The sequence below is a fragment of the Amphiura filiformis genome, chromosome 3 (assembly GCF_039555335.1).
Source record: "Amphiura filiformis chromosome 3, Afil_fr2py, whole genome shotgun sequence".
Taxonomy (NCBI): domain Eukaryota; kingdom Metazoa; phylum Echinodermata; class Ophiuroidea; order Amphilepidida; family Amphiuridae; genus Amphiura; species Amphiura filiformis.
In genome coordinates, this window is record NC_092630.1 from 64,140,558 (window position 1) to 64,163,059 (window position 22,502).

Here is a 22,502-nt window from a genome sequence, read left to right on the forward strand (position 1 = left end):
TTAGACAATTATGTATGGTATGATTGATATTGTTACTGTATGCGAGACCTTCCAGGATTCTTGGTATTAAAAAATAGTGAATGACTATTAAATTTCACATGACCCCCCTATCAGGAAAAAAAAAATCACAAAACCCCCCTGTTTGTCAAAGTGAAAATCACATAACCCCCCCCTACATTTTCCCCGGCCCCCCCTCCCACATTAATAATGAGCGGTCCCTTATAATTCTTTCTTATGCCTACACATTAGGGGCCCATTACTACCTCGCTCTCCTTCTCCCACTCTCTCGCCTATTCTTTTTTTTTTTCTCCCCTCCCCTCCAATCTCCCATCGACTTCTCCTCTTTTCACCCCTCGACCCTCCTTCACTCCCTCACTTGCCCCTGGCTTTTAAAATGGATATTGATTTCGTGATATTAAGAAACCCATTGGACTTTATTGAATATGCCTATAACCATGATAACAACATATACTGCGAAATAGGTAAAGGAACACTCCGGCAATCACATGCCTTGTTAGAAAAACAACTACTAGTATCAAGCACGATAAAGCTTTATTAGTTGGGGACATCAGGATATGGTGGTGTCGTGGTAATGTACATAATAAAATATGCAAAACAAAACATTACTGTCATTCTGTATCACTTATTCTAAATTTGTGTTTTGGAGGGTTTGGTAGATACCGGTTGTTGTTTAAATTTATTAATGTCAATGCAAATGTAAAAATCTGGACACGGGTCAAGCTTCTATGCAGCAAGCAAATACGTATATCTCCTGACTCTTCCAAGCAGGATAGAAACCTGTGTAGTCCTTAAACTCTTTACACTCATTACAAAGAAACGGTTGCGGCTTCAGGGTTGTTTTTTCCGGGGACAGGATAAATCGGGGGGGGAAATCGGAAAAATTTCGTATTTTATTGGATTTCGGTGTTTTGGTTCTAACTGCGGTCGGGAAACCCACGTCCGTACCCGACCCGCAGTGGCGCCGCTATCATAAAGAAAAACGTGATGTTCATTCGTTTAACTCAATTAAAAATGTAGTATCTTTACAATAATTCATATAGTACAAACAACACAAGTCAGTTCGTTGCCATTGATGTAAGGAAGACATGGAAGATTGCCCGGAGAACACCTTCCTTCAACACGATGGAGAAGGGCGCCGTGTTCATTGACTGAACTTCCACCAGGACGTCCTTCAGCAAACTCATCAACACATACGTACTCTCCTCTGTGATAATCAGCCCTATCTGCCATAAGGTAGCCACGATATTCTGATGTCCAGTTAGTTGGACAGGTAATTTTTGCGGGAACCATAAGCATTCTCCCTCGTTGTGGTACGGTACATACAGCACACGGGACCTCTTGGTTATGGAGTGAAGTTTGGATGCCGAAGATTTCATATTCGGTGGAGTAGATACGTGCTCTCGATGACTGCTCTCCTTTTTGCACGTTTAAGTATTCAGGATCGTTTGGAAGACACAGTAGGTTTGCCCCACTGCCTGAATTACGGTAGTGAGATCCTCCAGCAATTCCTATAAAAACACCGTGGGGTACTTTGTTAAACATGTTAAATTGTATAATTTTCAGAAGTAGATATATAAAAGTAAGATAAAAATGGACATGGAGCACGACGTTCTGGTGAAGGCATAATATATGCCACGTATTATACATATTAATGGATATTATTTATTGAAAGAGAGAACGTATAGACCTTTGAAGTAAGCCCTCATTTAGAGAGCAGTATATTCGCTAGCATGATCAGTTGCATGATCTGCTCAATGTAATTACCGACATTATCCCATCACAGTAACTTTCGAACTGCCTTTGTAATTTGTTACATGTATAAGTAGTATAATTAATATAGTATTTATTTTCATTTGGCAATTATTCTTATATTGCCAGCCTTACCATGATAGACAAGCTCGGCAGAGTTAGGACAAGTGATGCGTCCCCAACGGATGTAAGTTGTACCTCCTCCCTGGATTATAGTTGCAGAATCTGTTCCGGGTTCTCCAGGTTCCCCCTTATATCCACGGAGGCCAGGATCGCCTTTCAACCCTGCATTACCATCTACAAAGTTTGTGGCAATTATGAAAAGAATAAGACGTAATTCCGTTAGAACATGTCGTTTGTCTTTATAGTTTTTCTGATGGCTTTGGATGAACGCATCCTGTATCCTGTTCGATTCGGACGATTAATGTCACTTTTGCTCTTTTATTTTGCTCACATAGATCAGTTTAATGAAACCACGATGCCCATCGAATAGCGCGAGTGAAGCGGTCAGCAAGCAAATCGAGGGGGACCTTAGATCATCATACGTCAGGTTCCAAAGTCCCAGCCAAGAGCTTGTGCTTTTTTGAAACCATTTATTGAATTATCAATATTGGGGAGAGTCCGTTTACTTTACCTCGTCCAGGTAATCCAGCCGGCCCGTCTCTACCATCTCGCCCATTCCTACCAGGTAAACCAGCTGTACATCCACCTACAGATCCAAAAGACCCTGGACCCAGATCGTTTGGTGAAAGTCCCGGTGAAAGTGGACCTACAAAATGAGTAAAACGTCAACCAATATTTAAAACAAAATATATAGCATATAATTTGTCTCCATCCCGGTCTCCATGCGGTGATGTAGCCAGAGTAATTTAATTTGATTATTTATCTTTGTTTATATTTGCACTGTACAATGAAGGAAACCCATGCAGTAAACCTGGAAGCAACAGAAGCACTACCCTACTACCGCAGATGCCAACGACAGACATCGAACCAGAAATAACCAAAGAAGAAGTAGCATCAGCTATAGACAAACGTAGAGAAGGAAAGGCCCCTGGCTTTGATGCTATATCATCAGAAGAAATCCAAGCTGCAGGAGAAGGAGGCACAGACATAATAACTATGCAATATAATCTGGGAAACAGACATTTCCAGTAAACTAGTGGATAGCAATAATCACCCCCAATATATAAAAAGAAAGACAAACTCGACTGCGGGAACTATCGTGGAATCAGCCTGCTTAGTCATATGGGTAAAATCCTAATGATTATTCTCCAGAAGGGATTGTTAAGAGAACTGAGGAGATACTATCTGAAGCGCAGGCTGGATTTAGACCAAATTGATCAACCGTAGACCAGCTGTTTACACTACGTCAGATCATTGAAAAATACCTGGAAATGAATAAAAACTTGTACCTATGCTACATAGACTTCCAAAAAGCATTTGATTCCATCTGGTAAGAATAACTATGGATAGTGGATACCCACAGAAGATCATCTGCCTACTGAAATCACTGTATGAAATATCACAGAGTGCCGTGAGAGTCAATGGGGGAACTGACCGACTGGTTCCACACAAAAGTTGGTGTGAGGCAGGGTTGTGTGATCTCGCCACAGCTTTTCAACATATTTCTGGAACTAGTTATATCCTCAGCATTAGAAAATAAAGACGCAGGAGCAGTTATCTCTAGCTTCAAAATAAACAATCTTAGATTTGCGGATGATATAGTTCTAATAGCAGAAGAACTCCAAACCCTGCATGTTAAACAAAGCTCACAACGAAAGCAGTAACTATGGACTCAAAATAAATATTGCCAAAACTCAAGTTCAAGCCATTACCAAATATAACCACAGACTGGATATTACAATTGGAGGAGATAAGCTGGAACAAGTAAAATCATTTCTGTATCTGGGAGGCACCATATCTGGAGATGGGACATGTGAGGAAGATGTGGGGCACCGTATCAGCAAAGCAGTAGGTGCAGTTCAAAGTCTCCACAGCATCTGGAAAGCAAAAGACATCAAGCAAGACACCAAATTACAATTATACCGAACACTCATCCCCTCTGTATTATTATATGGATCAGAGACCTGGACCCTCAAAAAGCAGGACGAAAACAGGCTTCTGACTTTCGAGATGGCATGCCTCCGCCGAATTGCTGGAGCACCAGACTAGATAAAATACATAACCAGGCTATCCGGGAAACCCTAGGCAAAGAACACACAGTTTTAGACACTATCTCAGAAAGAAGACTGAAGTACGTTGGCCACATTAAAAGGATGGAGACAAACAGATACCCAAAGATAACCACTGAGGGCAAAACACATGGAACGAGACCAAGAGGAAGACCAAGTAAAAGATGGCTGGAGTGTGCTAAAGCAGATGGGCAAGCAAGAGGAATACCAACCCTAACAGAAATGAGCAGGCTAACAACCAACCGAGACAGATGGCAGGACATTGAAGCAGAAGCCATCACACAGCCCACTGCTGGTGTGGACGGCATAAGTACGAAGTAAGTTTATATTTGGGAATCCCCTCTTCTAGAATGTTCATTATGTTACACCGTTTGGGGAAATCCCAAAGATTGTGAAGTGAATATGACATCATGCTGGGCAACCCCACAGAAAGTGATGTAACGTGAAAGGTTAATATTTATATTTTGGGGGGAATTTCCCAGTTTACATCCTATGTTGTGAAGATGTGAATGAAGTAATTGGCTGTTAATAGAATGGGACTTTTTGTTTAGTATAATAAGAAAATGTAAACACAATTCTTCCCTGTTATAGTGTTGTTGTGGGCTAGAAATAGTGTGCTGACAGTCCATTTCCTTCAAAGAAAGGAAATTGCAAACTAGAAATATATTTTATGTAGTAAAGGTACTACTATAGCCAGTGATATCGGAGAAGATCTAGTCTGCGTCAAAGTGCGTACCTCTTTCACTCGGAAAGGAAAATTTAGCGGTAATATTCTTTTTATTCTTCTGTCGACTTGCTGAAGTTTAGTTTATGAAACAACACATCTGTCAATGTTAGTGGAAACTGAGAGACAACTGCAATGCAATGCAGGCCTGTTTTCCATTAGAAAGTGTGTGAAAGGTGAAAATAGCACCATTTTGGAGATAGTCAACAGTGCGATGAATCTGTGCAAAGGATATAAAAGTCTTCAGTGGACTTCGCTGAACAGTGATCTTCGCAGGACAAGTGAATCAAGATATGCATCAAGAACATTGAGAGATAGAACATTACAATCAACAAGAAGAAGAAGGCTGCTGGAAAAGTAACTTAGCTAAAGAGTGTATAATAATATGTATGATTGATTGTATGTGTTTTTGTTGACTCACACATTATTGTTAAACCATTATTTTCTTTTGATTAAAAAACTGGGTCTTGTTGTGCATTCTGAAGTGAATTTGGGAAAAAGGTGTTTTTTGGCCTTGAACAATGCTTTATCCTTTATTATTGCCTGGCACCACTCGAATTAAAATTACTGTATTCATATAGAATGTTCATAATGATAATAAAATATGAATATGTATGCACCATAATAGGTCTTAGGCCCAATATATATTTTTAATTTGTATATCATATTATACATGAATTAGGAGAAAATTAATTTGATTCACTACACAATAATTATGTTTCATAATTTCAGTGTTCAATCCATCGTTTTTATCTCGATGTTCAAACTGTATATAATTTAATTTACTATCATTATTATGGAAGAGTTTACTTTTTATCTTCAGCTGCAACAATACATCGATGGGATACACATTAAAATGAAAGCTTTCATGTGAACATTTGTGCTCTCATGATCTGCTCATGGCTTGTACATAAGGGGCTGTGCAATAATTAAATGAGGGTAAAATGGGGGGGGGGGGGCAAGAAATTTTTGGCGAGCCGAAAGGGGGCAAGCGATTTTTGGCACGCATTCATGGGGCACCTTTTAAATAAAACGACCTAAAAAGGCTTAGGAAAACAGTACGGAAACGCTCATGCAAATTTTCCTGCTCGCTGCGCTCGCAACATAATCTAGACCATTTAAGGTTTGCAAATTGGGATCCCAAAAATTTGGCATGTGTAAAGGGGGGGCAAAGATTTTTGGCGGGCCGAGACAGGGGGGCGATTTTGGCAGGCCGAGAGGGGGGGCAAGCGATTTTTGGCGAGCCGTTCGGAAATTTTACCCATAATTATTGCACAGCCCCTAAGCTATACTTACCCAGTTGTACCCCTGATAAGTTGTGATCGGTAACGTTGAGAGAACGACGTACACGTTTCTCGTCAGTCAATTTAGCCTAAAAGGGATATAAAGTAAACGTTTTCAGGTAAGTTACCGAGCTTTCAACCTAAAAGGGCATTAATTAGTCTTTGCAAATTTACAAATAATCTGGATTTAGACTTTAAAAGCTATAGACTAAATAGCTGCAATTAGTTACAAATAAATACCTTTTGACGTCCAGGACTGTCGTTGTGTCTAATTGTCTCTGTTAATTTCTGCACAATGTTCTCTAGATCTAGTATCCTGTTTTTTAGACTTGTTTGTTGATCTGTTTCCTGCGATTGAAGAAGTGCATTGCCATCTGTAACTACGAAGAATCCCCAGGTCACCAGAAGCAGGACGTTGAGGAAAAGGTAATCATATGTAGACATCAACATCTTGAATGCATATACCTGAGAAGTGAAAATAATAATGTGAAGTTCGAATATTATAACACTAATATCTGCTTATGTTGCATGTGGAAATTTCCACGATAAAAATGTGATGGGGGAGGCGAAGCCGAAGACTGGGGCGCCAAAATCCCTTATCCCCTCGCCTGCAAAAATAGCGGAGCAACACTTTATAAACACTTAATAAACATTTGTTTGTACAGTGAAGGTAGGCCTATAGGGGTGTTAATTTGTAATTTGTAAACACTAAAATGACACTAAAACACGTAAAAATGTGAAGATGTTTATGTATTTTTCTAAATGTTTTTAACATACCTAAGATTAAAAGCTTGTTAAAAGCGTACTTTTAACACTATCGTGTGTTAAAAAACAAACATCTTCATATTTTTAAGTGTTTTAGTGTTATTTTAGTGTTTATAAATTAACACCCCTATACGTTCACTATACTAACAATAGTATTAAATGTTTAAGTGTTTATTAAATGATGCTCTGCTGTTTTTGCAGTGTGGTGCCGCCACATTGACTTGAAAGGAAATATTCCTACGTTTCCTTTCTGAGTATGGCTTCCGTATACAAATATACGAGAACCAACCTAAACCAAATTGTTTATTAAATAAATGGACGTGATCTTCTTTTACTTGGAATGAAGTCAAATTCAACTGGACCTTTTTAGGAGTATAGTGGGCTACATATATATGTCAATACCCAGCAAACACAAAAATGTTTTTAAAATGTTGTTTTGGTTTTGGTAAAAACAATTAAAAATTCAAACTAGATCTGGTTACAGATCTGGACCTAGCCGGGGCCGGAATTGCCAGTCTTAACTTAAAGTTTGACCTTTGACCGGCTATTATGGACATCTCACACCAATGGTGCATCACTGTAGCATGTAGGGGCTTTATCTGTGTTCCATATAGGCTGAGATACAGCTACTTTTCCGTAATTTAAAAAAAAATTGCAAATTTGACGTTTTGACCTCCTTAATGACCTTTGACCCCAATATAAAAAAACCTTCATTTACACCAAGAAAATGCATTGTTACAGTTTAAATTTAAAAAATCTACTATGCTTAGTTATGGAGATAAAAATTCTTAAAGTTATTTAGCTTAAAACCGGAAATGACGTATAAATGACCTTTGACCAAAAAAATAAAAATACAGTACATACATCGGGTAACACTAATGCATATATGAAGTTTATGTCACTCTGGTCTGGTTACGTTTTGAGATAAAAAAAAATGAAAATATTTGATGATTTTTGGTTTTTGACCGGAAGCGACCCTTGAAATGACCTTTGACCCCAAAACTGTAGACACCCCAAAGACCCTGGTTAGTAACAATGCATGTGTGCTAATGACAACACTCTGCTATGTAATTTGTAACAACAGTGATTTTTTGAATATTTTTAGCTTTCAGACCGGAAATGACTCCCTTAATGACCTTTGACCCAAAATCGGAGAATAACTTTTGTGTACATGTAATAGCCGATGCATATGTGTAAGTGACATTATCGTACTAAGTAATTTGTGGCAGAAGAAGCATTTTGAAGATATTTGGTTTTATACCGGAAATGAACCCTTAATGACCTTTGACCCCAAATTTGTGAATATCCTATAGACACTGGATATAGCTGATGCATATGTGCAAGTGACGTCATTGTAGGATGTAACATGTAGGAGAAGAAGCATTTTGAAATTTGTTGCCAGAAGAAAGAAGACGAAGAAAGATCCGATAGCATCACAAGACCTAGCCGGTGTCCCGGCTAGGTAACAAGGGAAGAGGCTTACGCATCATACACTGGAACATTCAAACATTCCAAACTAGCGCACGAGATCAAATTAATGATGCTTAATCGTTATTCTTATAATCAATATCACAGAGGAAAGAAGAATCACGCATTATAAAATACGTTTAAATATCGGGTTATGTCCAGTGGCGGCACCGTGAAATTTTTGCGGGGGGCATGAGGGCAAAGTGAACTTCAGGGGGTGCAAATCGACACATTTTGCGCAAAATTGCCGCCAAAAGTCGAAATTTGCGTAATTTTGGTGGGGAGCAAGAAAAATATTGGGGGGGGGCGAATGCCCCTCTTGCTCTTGCCTCTTTGTGTTTGCTGGGTAAATACAATTAAATTACTCCTTATCTACTAATTTAAGAAATAGTGGTCTGTAAAGGGCCGTTTATTATTCACGTGCCTGATGCCAAATGTGGTGGCTCTGAAAGAGCCGCGTTATCGGATCCTCCTCCACTAAAAGATGATGGCTCTGAAAAGAGGCTGCTGGCCTATTGAGATTCGGTGGATCTGAGAGCCGCGGAATTAACTGTCCCTTGTCCACCGAAAGGTAGGTGGCTCTGAAAAGAGCCCGCAGACTGCCATTTGTCTATGAAAATTATTTGGATATTTTAATATAATATTACAAAGTGGCATATTTTCTTCTTAAATGCATATTAAAACATTAACCTTTTAGCCAACCATTTACGTTTGCACTGTTAAATGATAGACTCGCCTTATTATTTCGTGAAATAAGATCCGATTTTTATTTGCAGGCAAGTATGCATTCACAATGTAACATTCACAATTACATCTCTTAGTGTAGCTTCAAGGAATGACTGATATGACAAGTATAAATTCTTACCTTTGAAACTTGAACATGAAGACCACCATTGTTATTGATTGTCAATTATTTGCCATAGGCCTATTAGCCTAATCTTAACACTACCCTGACTTTGAAAGCACGTATACTGTCGTAATACTGGACTTGCAAATGATTTTTATCAAACTGAAAGCTATACTGAACTGCTTCCTAGCTCTTCCTGTATAATATTTCTGGTTAAATTCTGGCAAGGAAGTTATCCCGGAGGAAGTTCAGTATAATATATTTATATTTCTGTGATTTACCACATACGGTAGCTCATTCGATAGACCAGTAGGCCTACCAGGAAATATTAGGATGGCACAGACTTGATACGAGGAATCTGTACATAGGCTTATATAAAACCACATGGTTCAAGGCACTATCAGTGATTCGCATAATCTCTCAGTCTAAAACAAATCATCAAAAATCTTGATTTTTGCATTGTTTTAGGTGTACTGACATAGGCCTACTCTGCAAGTGATGAGAATGATAGCGCGTAAAAATTAAGGATAAACTTTAATATTTCATTAATCATGGACGATTATGATCGTATGGACACAATAGTCCGGGACAATAGTATATACAACAACACACATTGACACTTTTTCATTTACAGAAATATCTGTGACTTAGGCAAACTGATAACTTGACAGTACGGCATTAGCTCTTTTCCGGCAATTATTACCGGTGTGACCTCTGCTGTTACGTAACAAAATGTTGAAAATAAGCCGGCAAATACAGTTTTTTGTAAAAATACTAAAAATTGGAATACACGAGTCATTTCTCACTTAAATGGGCATTTCGTGATCCACAGCATCACCCCCCCCCCCCCCGCTTTTTCCAAAAGGTTGTGATTTTATACCACTTCAACGAAATTACAACACATTGTCTATATGGAGCGGTGTAAATACACATAATCATGCATATACTCGCAAACGCAAAATCGGAATCAATTGAAATTTTGGGAATAAGCTTTTTCGTCTTTTTGTGACATTTTTCAGTCGATATCCACGAAAAATGCTTAGGCCTATTCCCAAAATTTGAGTTGATTCCGATTTTGCATAAGCAAGTTATGCATGATTATGTGTAAGCCTATACCGTAAAAACTCGATAGTTAGCATATGTGCTTACTATCGAGCGCTTTTAAAACATGCAAAAATGAAGAGCCCCATCCACAAAAGTGTAAAGAGTTTTGAGCAAATCATCGATACACATAGTTATATACGAACCTGCAAATTTGTCTCTCAACCCCAGTTGATAAAGCACCGGACTTTGGTAAAATGTCATGTTTTCAAAAGCGCTCGATAGTAAGCACATATGCTAACTATCGAGTTTTTACGGTAGTGTAATACATTGCTTCATGCCACTGTCATTTCGTTATGGTATACCAGAACGAAATTCAAATGTGAAGATATTTTTGCTAAACGAACGAATTAATCTGCGAGAAATTGTTGGTACATAAACATTATGTAGCCAGTAAGCTAGATGGTTTCCAGTTTTTTGTTTTGAAAAAAGAGAGGGGATGGGGCTGTGGATCACGAAATGCCCCCGGGAAATGCCCTTTTAATAATGGTAGGCATTATCAAGGGATGATCAATCTAAGATAGAAAACAGAAATCGGACCACGCCTACTAACTTCAGCTTGTATTAAATTTTCAGCGAAAATGATTGGTGGGATTAATCATGATATTGCTAGCTCGTCCATGAACTTTATGCCAAAATCAACAGGCAGCGGGGCCAGCAGCTCATTATATGCACATGTCATGCAGAGCACAGTAATTTTAGAGTTCTAAAGCAAGCTTCAATTTATTCACAGGACAGTAGAGAGAACTCGATCAGAGAGTTCACACAAGACTTCATGGTCCGCTTTAACCGGATCATACAGGGTTTGCTAATAAAGAATTAATAGACACGTACCATCATGTTGAAAAGGAGTTTCAAAACCCGTCTGGCATTCGCGAGCTTCATTTTTATTCTTCTCATATTTTCGTACATTGGATACAATCATCAGTTTAGCAGGTATGTTCAATCAGGGATATATCCCTGGTTCAATACACATTCAAATACCGTTGCAGTGATATGCATGCACTATAAATCTATAAATCTTGCACGTGTCTACATTTCATTGAATCACTAATTAGTACGTTTATTTGAAAACGTAATCATAGTTTGAAGAATGACAGAAGTCTCATCATAATATCGCTACAGATCCCGGGCTACAGATATACACATAAATTATTATTAAGGGAAATTGGGGGAAAGCGAAGACCCGGAGCGAAGACCTTGTTTGCATGGCCACGTCCACATCCGTTACCTTGGAAACGGTGACCATTTGCCATTACCATGATTACCCGGAGGCAGAAAAATTGGTCCCACCTTCATTGTTCCAAATAAAACCATCATCATGAAATGTGATCTCAAAGTGACTCGTCATGAACATGATGAAAAGAATGAACAGTTAGAATAAACAAAACTTAACGTTTTTCATTGTGCAGATGTTGAGTTCGCTGATAGAATACTCACAAATACATGCACGAAACAGTGATATTTTAACAAGCGAACCTTCCCCATTTGGTATGTCTGTGATTTCTCCAGAGAGTTGGCTACCAACACCAATAGTTAGCTAACACCAAGAGTTAGCTAATAACAAGAGTTAGCTTACACCAACAGTTAGCTAACACCAACAGTAAGCTAACACCAACAGTTTTTATAAACTATAAATTATAGTTAACACCAAGAGTTAGCTAACAAGAGTTAGCTAACACCAAGAGTTAGCTAACACCAAGAGTTAGCTGACACCAAGAGTTATAGCAACAGCGAGACTTAGCTAACAACAAGAGTTGCCTAACACCAACAGCATGAGTTAGCTAACACAAGAGTTAGCTATCACTACAAGTTAGCTAACACCACACAATAGTTTGATTCAACACAGGAGTTAGCAAACAAGATTTAGCTAACACCAAGAGTTAGCTAAATGCAAGAGTTAGCTAACAACAAGAGTTAGCTAACACCAAGAGTTAGCTAACACAGGAGTTAGCTAACACCAAGAGTTAGCTAACACCAAGAGTTACCTAACACAGGAGTTAGCTAACACCAAGAGTTAGCTAACACAGGAGTTAGCTAACACCAAGAGTTAGCTAACAACAAGAGTTAGCTAACAACAAGAGTTGCCTAACACGGCAATAGCATGAGTTAGCTAACACAAGAGTTAGCTATCACTACAAGTTAGCTAACACCATACAAAAGTTTGATTCAACACAGGAGTTAGCAAACAAGATTTAGCTAACACAAAAGTTAGCTAAATGCAAGAGTTAGCTAACAACAAGAGTTAGCTAACACCAAGAGTTAGCTAACACAGGAGTTAGCTAACACCAAGAGTTAGCTAACACCAAGAGTTAGCTAACACAGGAGTTAGCTAACACCAAGAGTTAGCTAACAACAAGAGTTGCCTAACACGGCAACAGCATGAGTTAGCTAACACAAGAGTTAGCTATCACTACAAGTTAGCTAACACCATACAAAAGTTTGATTCAACACAGGAGTTAGCAAACAAGATTTAGCTAACACCAAAAGTTAGCTAAATGCAAGAGTTAGCTAACAACAAGAGTTAGTTAACACAAAGAGTTAGCTAACACAGGAGTTAGCTAACACCAAGAGTTAGCTAAATGCAAGTGTTAGCTAACAACAAGAGTTAGCTAACGCCAAGATTTAGCTAACAACAAGAGTTAGCTAACACCACAGTTTGATTCAACACAAGAGTTAGCTACCAACAAGAATTAGCTAACACAAGAGTTAGCTAACACCAAGAGTTAGCGAGCACCAAGAATTAGCCAACACCAAGATTTAGCTAACACCAAGAGTTAGCTAACACAAGAGTTAGCTAACACCAAGAGTTAGCTAACACCAAGAGTTAGCTAACACAAGAGTTAGCTAACACCAAGAGTTAGCTAACACCAAGAGCTAGCTAACACCAAGAGTTAGCTAACACCAAGAATTAGCTAATGCCAAGAGTTAGCTAACACCAAGAGTTAGCTAATACCAAGAGTTAGCTAACACAGGAGTTAGCTAACACCAAGAGTTAGCTAACAACAAGAGTTAGCTAACAACAAGAGTTGCCTAACACGGCAATAGCATGAGTTAGCTAACACAAGAGTTAGCTATCACTACAAGTTAGCTAACACCATACAAAAGTTTGATTCAACACAGGAGTTAGCAAACAAGATTTAGCTAACACCAAAAGTTAGCTAAATGCAAGAGTTAGCTAACAACAAGAGTTAGCTAACACCAAGAGTTAGCTAACACAGGAGTTAGCTAACACCAAGAGTTAGCTAACACCAAGAGTTACCTAACACAGGAGTTAGCTAACACCAAGAGTTAGCTAACACCAAGAGTTAGCTAACAACAAGAGTTGCCTAACACGGCAACAGCATGAGTTAGCTAACACAAGAGTTAGCTATCACTACAAGTTAGCTAACACCATACAAAAGTTTGATTCAACACAGGAGTTAGCAAACAAGATTTAGCTAACACCAAAAGTTAGCTAAATGCAAGAGTTAGCTAACAACAAGAGTTAGTTAACACCAAGAGTTAGCTAACACAGGAGTTAGCTAACACCAAGAGTTAGCTAAATGCAAGTGTTAGCTAACAACAAGAGTTAGCTAACGCCAAGATTTAGCTAACAACAAGAGTTAGCTAACACCACAGTTTGATTCAACACAAGAGTTAGCTACCAACAAGAATTAGCTAACACAAGAGTTAGCTAACACCAAGAGTTAGCGAGCACCAAGAATTAGCCAACACCAAGATTTAGCTAACACCAAGAGTTAGCTAACACAAGAGTTAGCTAACACCAAGAGTTAGCTAACACCAAGAGTTAGCTAACACCAAGAGTTAGCTAACACAAGAGTTAGCTAACACCAAGAGTTAGCTAACACCAAGAGCTAGCTAACACCAAGAGTTAGCTAACACCAAGAATTAGCTAATGCCAAGAGTTAGCTAACACCAAGAGTTAGCTAATACCAAGAGTTAGCTAACAACAAGAGTTGCTATCACCACAAGTTAGCTGAAGGTAGAGTTAGATAACAACAAGAGTTAGCTAACAACAAGAGTTAGCTAAGAGTAAGCTAACACAAAGACAGTTAGCTAACAACAAGAGTTAGCTAACACCAAGAGTTAGCTAACATCAATAGTTAGCTAACAACAAGAGTTAGCTAACACCAAAAGTTAGCTAACACCAAGAATTAGCTAACGCCAAGATTTAGCTAACAACAAGAGTTAGCTAACACCACAGTTTGATTCAACACAAGAGTTAGCTAACAACAAGAATTAGCTAACACTAGAATTAGTTAGCTAACACCAAGAGTTAGTTAACACCAAGAGTTAGCTAACAACAAGAGTTAGCTAACACAAAGAGTTAACTAACATCAAAAGTTAGCTAACAACAAGAGTTAGCTAACTCATGGTGTTGGTGTTAGCCAATTCAAGAGTTAGCTATCACTAGCTATCCATACAAGTTTGATTCAACACAGGAGTTAGCTAACAACAAGATTTAGCTAACACCAAGAGTTAGCTAACACCAAGAGTTAGCTAACACCAAGAGTTAGCTAATACCAAGAGTTAGCTAATACCAAGAGTTAGCTAACACCAAGAGTTAGCTAACACCAAGAGTTAGCTAATACCAAGAGTTAGCTAACACCAAGAGTTAGTTAAAACCACAGTTTGATTCAACACAAGAGTTAGCTAACACAAAAAGTTAGCTAACATCAAGAGTTAGCTAACAACAAGAGTTAGCTAACACCAAGAGTTAGCTAACACCAAGAGTTAGCTAACAACAACAAGAGTTAGCTAACACAAAGAGTTAGCTAACACCAAGAGTTAACAAGAATTAGCTAACACCAAGAGTTAGCTAACACCAACATTTAGCTAACACCAAGAGTTAGCTAACACAAGAGTTAGCTAACACAAGAGTTAGCTAACACCAAGAGTTAGCTAAAACAAGAGTTACCTAACACCAAGAGTTACCTAACACCAAGAGTTAGCTAACGCCAAGAGTTAGCTAACACCACAGTTTGATTCAACACAACAGTTAGCTAACAACAAGAATTAACAAACACAAGAATTAGCTAACACCAAGAGTTAGGGAACACCAAGAGTTAGCTAACACCAAGAGTTAGCTAACACAAGAGTTAGCTAACACCAAGAGTTAGCTAACACCAAGAATTAGCTAACACCAAGAGTTACCTAACACCAAGACTAGCTAACACCAAGAGTTAGCCAACACCACACAATAGTCTTTGACCTACAATTTGTAACTTGTTGACAAAATCAAAATTGCAATATTTGTAATCTGTAGTAATTCTTTTCATCATGTTCATGGTTTTATAGGTTGTAAGTCCTTCACTCATCGCGCTACAATAGACTGGTAGCTAGCTGTACTGACTTTGCACCCCGACTAAATCAAACCAACTTTTACCTTAAAATGGTCCCAAAACACATTCAAGATGTTCCCAAAAATTAAACTTTGCTTTAATAAAATTAAGTATAAACAGAAAAATGTTGCAATTGTCTTTTGTGATCAAAACATCCATCTCAATGAATTGATATACTTTTCAGGACGCATAAATCATTTTTCAAAAACATTTCCATGTAAAAATTACATTTTTTTGTCAAAACTGGACAAAAATCACTTAAAAATGACATTTTCACCCATTATAGATCAAATGTATCGAAAGAATATATCTACAAAAAGAGTAAAAGGCAATCCAAAAATCAGATTCTTATTATCTCATCAGCCGTTAAAAGATTGAAATAAAGTGACCAAGCATATAAAACAGAAATCTGCCCCCGATGGATCCAAGAAGATAAAACCGTGTCACACAAGCAAGTGATAAAACTGAACAGGGAAACTGTCAGCCAACAGCCAATGGCGAATAACATAATTCAAGGTAGCTAAATATAGTCACTTTTTGGACTCAATTTACATATATCTTAAAACAAAATTACCCTAAACAAAGTGCAATATGATCATTCATACTACTCCTAAGAGTTTTTCAACCCAAGCTCCTACAAACGCCACACGACTTTTCTAGCTTGGTCCCTTGCACCAACAATGACCAATGAGCCATGCGGTAACATTGATGCAATTCACTTGGCATACACCAAGGGTCCTCAGACTGATCCTTGGCGGGACCATGACCGAAAAATAAACAAATTAAATTTTTTTAAAGTGCTATTCATTTACGACTGGGTTTGACCTTGTCATGTATAGTGTTGCAGTGAGGATTTTATACACTAGATGTAATGTATATATATCTTCATGATAAATATATCTCCTTTTCTTTTTCCTCTTTCCCACAGACCGATATTGAACACTATGGATTTGGATACGTTAGACGTAGATTTATCAGGTGACAGAAGTCAAAATCTTACCAAAGATGAAGAAAGTACAAGAAGTTCCAGCGGTAATATTCATCAGCCAAATAAAACGGAGCAAACCTGTTGTATCAAGCCTTGTAAAAGACTTGTTTTTATAAAGACACATAAAACCGCTAGCAGCACCGTAGCTTCAATTTTTCAACGATATGGGTACACAAATAATTTGCTATTTGCCCTCCCAAAAGGCTATGGGCATTTATTTCCAGACTCTCAGACATTCCCAGTGAAGTTTGTAAAACCACTCTCCAAAGGATTGAGGCAGTATGGACACACATATCAATTTCTTACCAATCACGTGCGATATGATAGACAAGGAATAGCCCACTTGATACCAAATGCCAAGTATATAACTGTATTAAGAAACCCTGTGACTCAACTTGAATCCGCATTTGGATACTTTGAAATGGCTAATGGTATGGGATTAAACAACACTGAAAATCCCTTCCAAACATTCATGGAGAAACCAGAATATTACTACCAAAATAAAGATTATAACATGAAAAAGAGGAGCAGAAATGGTCAGCTTTATGATCTTGGATTTGAACCCAAATTCTTCAACGATTCTTCTGCGATACTGAAGAAAGTTGAGACTCTTGATGAAGAATTCGATTTAGTTCTTCTTACGGAATATCTTGATGAGTCTTTAATATTACTGAAAAGGTTACTTTGTTGGAAATTTGCTGATATTCTGTACATTTCCAAGGGTATTCGCAGTAATACATATCGGTATCAAATAACAAGTGATCTACGACATAAAATCCGTCAATGGAATCAAGGAGATGTTCTTCTTTACAATCACTTTAACAGAACGTTTTGGAAAAAGATCCTACAATATGGACCAAACTTTTACACCGACTTACGGCAATATAAAAAGCTAAAACAGCAAGTGATGGATCGTTGTATTGAGAAGGGCATCGTGGATGGAGAAGATGTTAGGGAAGACCGATTTGTCTTGAATAATCGACGAGGGGATTTTTGTCAAAATTTACTTCGACGACCTGAAGAGTACACGGTGCTACTAAGATCGATTATGAAACTTAGTAGTTGACATCACCCTCTCTCATCCAATTTCTCATGATGGCAATGATGACTCTAGGCGTCGACTCCGTTCTTCCTCTGATGTTACCAGGCTTGTTGTTCCACGCTCGAGGCGTCACGGCTGGTGACAAAGCATTTCACGTGGTTGGCCCATATCTTTGGAACCAGCTTCCTGTTGCCATCAGAGGCGGCGTCCGTCCAAATCTTCAAACGCCATCTGAAAACCCATTTATTCCCTAATGTTTAGGGATTTGTTTATTATGTGCTTCTTTTTGATTTTTGCTTCTTGGTTTGTTTGTAATTTTGTATTTATATTGTAAGGCGCTGTGATCTCTGTAGAGCGCCATATAAGTATTCGTTAATAATAATAATAATAATAATGAACCATTTTGTTCATGCATAGGCCTGGTAATTATTTTACATTGGTCTTTGTAGTTCTTGAGATGTTTAAACCCATGAACCATAAGTAGTTACTAGAGCTGAAAACAATCTTTGAACTCTATATAAGCAGACCTAATTGAGTGATATTGTACTGGCAGTGCTAAAGAGCAGAGATGTAATTTAGTTAAGAGTCATGACTGGAAGTTAAATGTGATTGACTCTTGTCTCTATCAACGACTCAAGCTCATTGAATTTATATAGTGACTATTGTAAGTTGAAGTGACTCAACAGCTTGAATTGAGTCTTCAATTGAAGGGCACTTAAATGGTTTCGGTGCTAGAAGAGAAAATGCTGGGCTTTTTTTACAGAATATATTTTTTCAACCAACGACTTATAGAAGCAATACCCTTAATTCACTCTGGTTTTGATTGTATCAAATCCAATAAATTTTATTCACTGTTTTAAAAACATTTGTGTATCAATTTAAGTTATACATGTAATGTGTCCATAATTATATGGCATAAGGTTGTATCTTGTACTTTACACCACTAGCAATATGATTCCCTTTGCCATGGTTGAGGGAATGTATCTCAGAACTCATGTGGGAATAGCAACCTACAAAGCTATTAAAACAATGTAACTGTCTTTTATCCATAGGTTGGTTAACTGTGTGGCATATACTTTGGCAAGTATCTTCCTCTTCTTGCCATTGCCATGTGGGGGTCATCACATCATGTTGATCAAAGTTATGGCAAAAGAAGTGAATATGTTAGTGAAGCAAATAAGATACACCCTTCTACCATATAAGACAAAATAGTAAAGAGTAATTACTATCTCAGTTCAAGCTATTGCTATGGTATACACACCACAGGTCTGCCTAAGTTCTCACAGGACAACGTTGAAAAGACACAGGGAAACAATCCGAACTCATTAAGAAAATAATTGCAATGCATTACAAAACCCATTGTGTCTTTGAAACATATTGAGAATCTGACAAGATATCAACTCATAACATAGGTTAACTTTCATTGCAAGGAATTTAGATAAATATGACAAGCATTCCTGTGAGACCTCAAAATATTCATCAATTGCAATATGTTTCATTCAAGTATAAAAAAAATATTATTATCAATGTTCTAAGTTGTCACAGATGTTCTACGTTCTTAGCTGAAATGCCACATGAATGACATGACTGTATCTTTCTTTACTAAACATATTTCTCTCAATGTTGTACAAATTTGAATTTCAACAAATTAAATGATCCATCTCATGAATCCAGTCAAATGGTGTCCATTGGTAGAGTACTCTAGTTCAACTTATAATGCATGCTTATTCCTGACAATGCAGCTGTAAAGATTTCAAGTTTGGGTAACACATATATTTGTATTACTTAACCTATATAAACTCCTCAAAAAATGGGGGTTTTTTTCAAAGCTCAGATTATTTGTGACACATGTTCATAACGTTTTGTATATCAATGAACAGCTGATTTATTCCCCTTTACAATGACACCACATTTGTAACAATTACTTTTTTCACAGTAGAGTAAATATTATGTTATATGAATGTAGTAGGGTCTCAAACTGAATTTGCCAAATTGACCATTATTCTGTGCAGCAAGTTGCAATCCCATATCTATGCAATCTGGGACCTACTGCAATCCTCCAAGATGCAACCCTCACCCCCACAGAGCCAGGGTAATCAAATACTACCTACAGAATATGGGAGTACAGAGAATGGAATGGCCTGCTATCAGCCCAGACCTCAACCCAATAGAACACTTGTGGGGCCAGTGGTAGTGGTAGATAAAATGAATTAAAGTTTCAACTTCAACGCTACACTAAAATAGTGTTGAAGTTAAAACTTTAATTCACATTGAATTACCTGCGACAAATCCTGGTTGAGGAATGGAATTCCATCCCACAGCAACGTGTGACCAGGCTGGTGAGTAGCACAAGGAGGAGGTGCCAGGCTGTTATGGCTGCATATGGCTTGTCCACCCGCTACTGAGGTTAGTGACTAGTGCTGTTTGAGCACAGTATAATGGTGTAATTGTAAAGGGGAATAAATTAGCTGTCTATTGATGTGCAACATGATATGAATATGGCACAAATAATCTCAGATAAAATCTTCAACAGAAGCAGTCCTTGTCATCACCCAATAAAATATATGGTGCTTGGAAATATTTCTATGACATCACTAAACTTCTGGATTTCATTACTAAACATAATCAGACCTTTGCTAATAGTTCTCATAATTCTGTTAAGTGTGTTTGTATCCTAAACAAAGATGCAGTATATATACATACATATATGTGATGCGATCAAGCAAAATCAGTCGGAACTCGGAAATAATAGATTGTCAGTTTCTTATAGGATAGCAAAAAGCATTTACAAAGCTGCATTTTGCAGAAAACCCTGTTGAAATTGAAAAACTAGTTCCAAAGATATGAACAATTAAAGTGTTTCCAAAACAACAGGAAATAAAAGGAAATATTGCGTTTGTCTGGCTATATCTCAAAATCAATATTTCCGAGTTCCGACTGATTTTGCTTGATCGCGTCACATATACAGGTTAAGATTAAAACTGATGAATTAATAATAAGGTACAACTTATATTCCAGTGCAACTTTATTCTTAGATAAAGTGAAAATAACATATAAAAATCTTGTGAAATATGTGATACTCAGCCTCTCAGATGATATATGTGGCTCACAACCCAGTTGAGAGTAACACCATGCTGTATGTTGCAGTGGCAGTTTCAAATCGCAAGCGTTAACCTCCTCCTGTGAGGCTTACACACACCTATAAGTGCAGCTTGTCTGTATGCTGGCGATGCAACCACATAGATGCACTACCACTACAATATCATTCTCTACTTGAAACGAGACACATTATATATGCTGTGTTCAACTTATTTTTGCAAAGCAAAGCTGCTGTGCGTATAAATGTTGATTTGCATAGCAATTTCTTGAGTTTGTGTAGCAGTTTCAAAATAATTTATTTAAAGTTGTGACTCAATAAAAAAAGTCAGAATTACAATCATGCAGCAACATGCAGCAACTTTCCAGGATATAAATAAATAATCAAATTATGTATCATTCTTCTACCTAGTACAATCAGTTGGGCAAGAAATATTATGCTACTGGTCAAATTACAGAAATCATTAGACAATGTTTGGATTTTTAACTTGTTACCCACTAAATGGGTGGTTAATTTACACTTCCACAGCTAAGATATCAGCCACTGTCAAGAGGTATTGTATGCTATAGACCTGACTCTGTACAAAAATCAAATAAATACCTGGTTTCACACATTATGGTATCCTATGCATTTGTGATAATGCACTTCAAGCCCTTGTAATCGAGTTGCATTTTGTGATATTATACTGGTGATTTCAAACAATATGGAAATAGTCACACAAAAAAAGTACAGTAATATGATTTTAGATCCAAAGTAGTCCTATTTTCAAGTAGATACTATCACAAACCACAAATAGGTTAAGATCTACAGAATTCCTGCTTTACATTTGTGACCCTTCGCCACAACTGAGCCGGGATGTCGCTAAACTTGATTTTGCGCTACAGTGAAAATTGGTTTGAAAGGTCATTCCGATGAAAAATGAGATTTTTAAAGATTTGAAATGATTAATATGTTTTCTTACACTAGTTCAAGTTTCATTGCAAAATATAGAGTAAAAACAAGTAAAAAACCTCATTTTCTGAAGCTTGTCGTTCTAAAAATATTCCTAAAATTGAGTAAAAAGTGTCCACTGCTACTTAAAAATTCTCTCGCTCGAAAGTGCCGCCATGTTTGGTATTGCCGGAAAGCTGGGGATTTCCAGATTCATTTTCTAACAAAACTAATGCAATGTGTACACTTATTGAAATAGGTGCATACTTTTCTATGGATCATAACTGCCATCCTCTCAAAACTTTTTGCATCTGTAAAGATGTACTACTATTTTCACATTGACAAACCAATGTGTGCTGCACTTGTTGTGCTAGTTGGTGCTATGTGCTACATAGTATACAAATATTGACTGCTATGAGGGGCATGGTTAAAATTATAGGCCCAAGGTGATCTCAAAACCATGACTATGCCCCGAGGCCCCTAGTCATGGTTTTGAGATCACCTTGGGCCTATAATTTTAACCATGCCCCTAATAAAAAGCAGTCAATATTTGTTTTATATACCAAATCTTAAGATTCTTGTCATCTGTTTGGTTAAAAGCATCGATTTTGGGAAGAGAAATGTAGCCTATCAATGCGAACGGCACACAGATTACAATCTGCGCTTTCTGCGTAATTATAGCGCGTGAAAACATTAATGCGTGCGTAATATCATTTACGCTGGGAAAAACGCGCAGTTTGATCGTGACGCACGTGACCGGTCCATAGTTCATTTCCATGGACCGGTCCATAGTTCATTTTGCGGGCATAGTTAATTCAATGACTGCACTTTCAACCAATCAGATGACAGGAATCTTTATATGAGGTATATAATTGGTGCTATTTTACTGACATTTTCATACCGGAATGCCATTTTTTATTTGTCCCATTTAATAGCACAGAAGTTACATAC

At 37.6% G+C, this 22,502-nt stretch overlaps 1 protein-coding gene across 1 annotated transcript; it reads right to left on the bottom strand.

Annotated features, from left to right (window-relative positions):
• Positions 1–387: 387 nt before the first annotated feature.
• Positions 388–9,090, bottom strand: LOC140148947 (uncharacterized). The gene is made up of 6 exons (XM_072171060.1): positions 9,067–9,090; positions 6,210–6,434; positions 5,983–6,058; positions 2,405–2,539; positions 1,906–2,067; positions 388–1,529 (listed from the first exon to the last, which is right to left on the bottom strand). The coding sequence occupies exons 2-6, from the start codon at positions 6,417–6,419 to the stop codon at positions 1,054–1,056; spliced, it is 1,059 nt and encodes a 352-aa protein (XP_072027161.1). The 5' UTR covers positions 6,420–6,434; positions 9,067–9,090; the 3' UTR covers positions 388–1,053.
• Positions 9,091–22,502: the final 13,412 nt, after the last annotated feature.

Coding starts and splice junctions, on each gene's coding strand:
- LOC140148947 (XM_072171060.1), bottom strand. CDS start 6,419: ATGTTGATGTCTACATATGATTACCTTTTCCTCAACGTCCTGCTTCTG. Junction 6,059..6,209: donor ACAGTCCTGGACGTCAAAAG/GTATTTATTTGT, acceptor TATCCCTTTTAG/GCTAAATTGACTGACGAGAA. Junction 1,530..1,905: donor TGCCGAGCTTGTCTATCATG/GTAAGGCTGGCA, acceptor GTGTTTTTATAG/GAATTGCTGGAGGATCTCAC.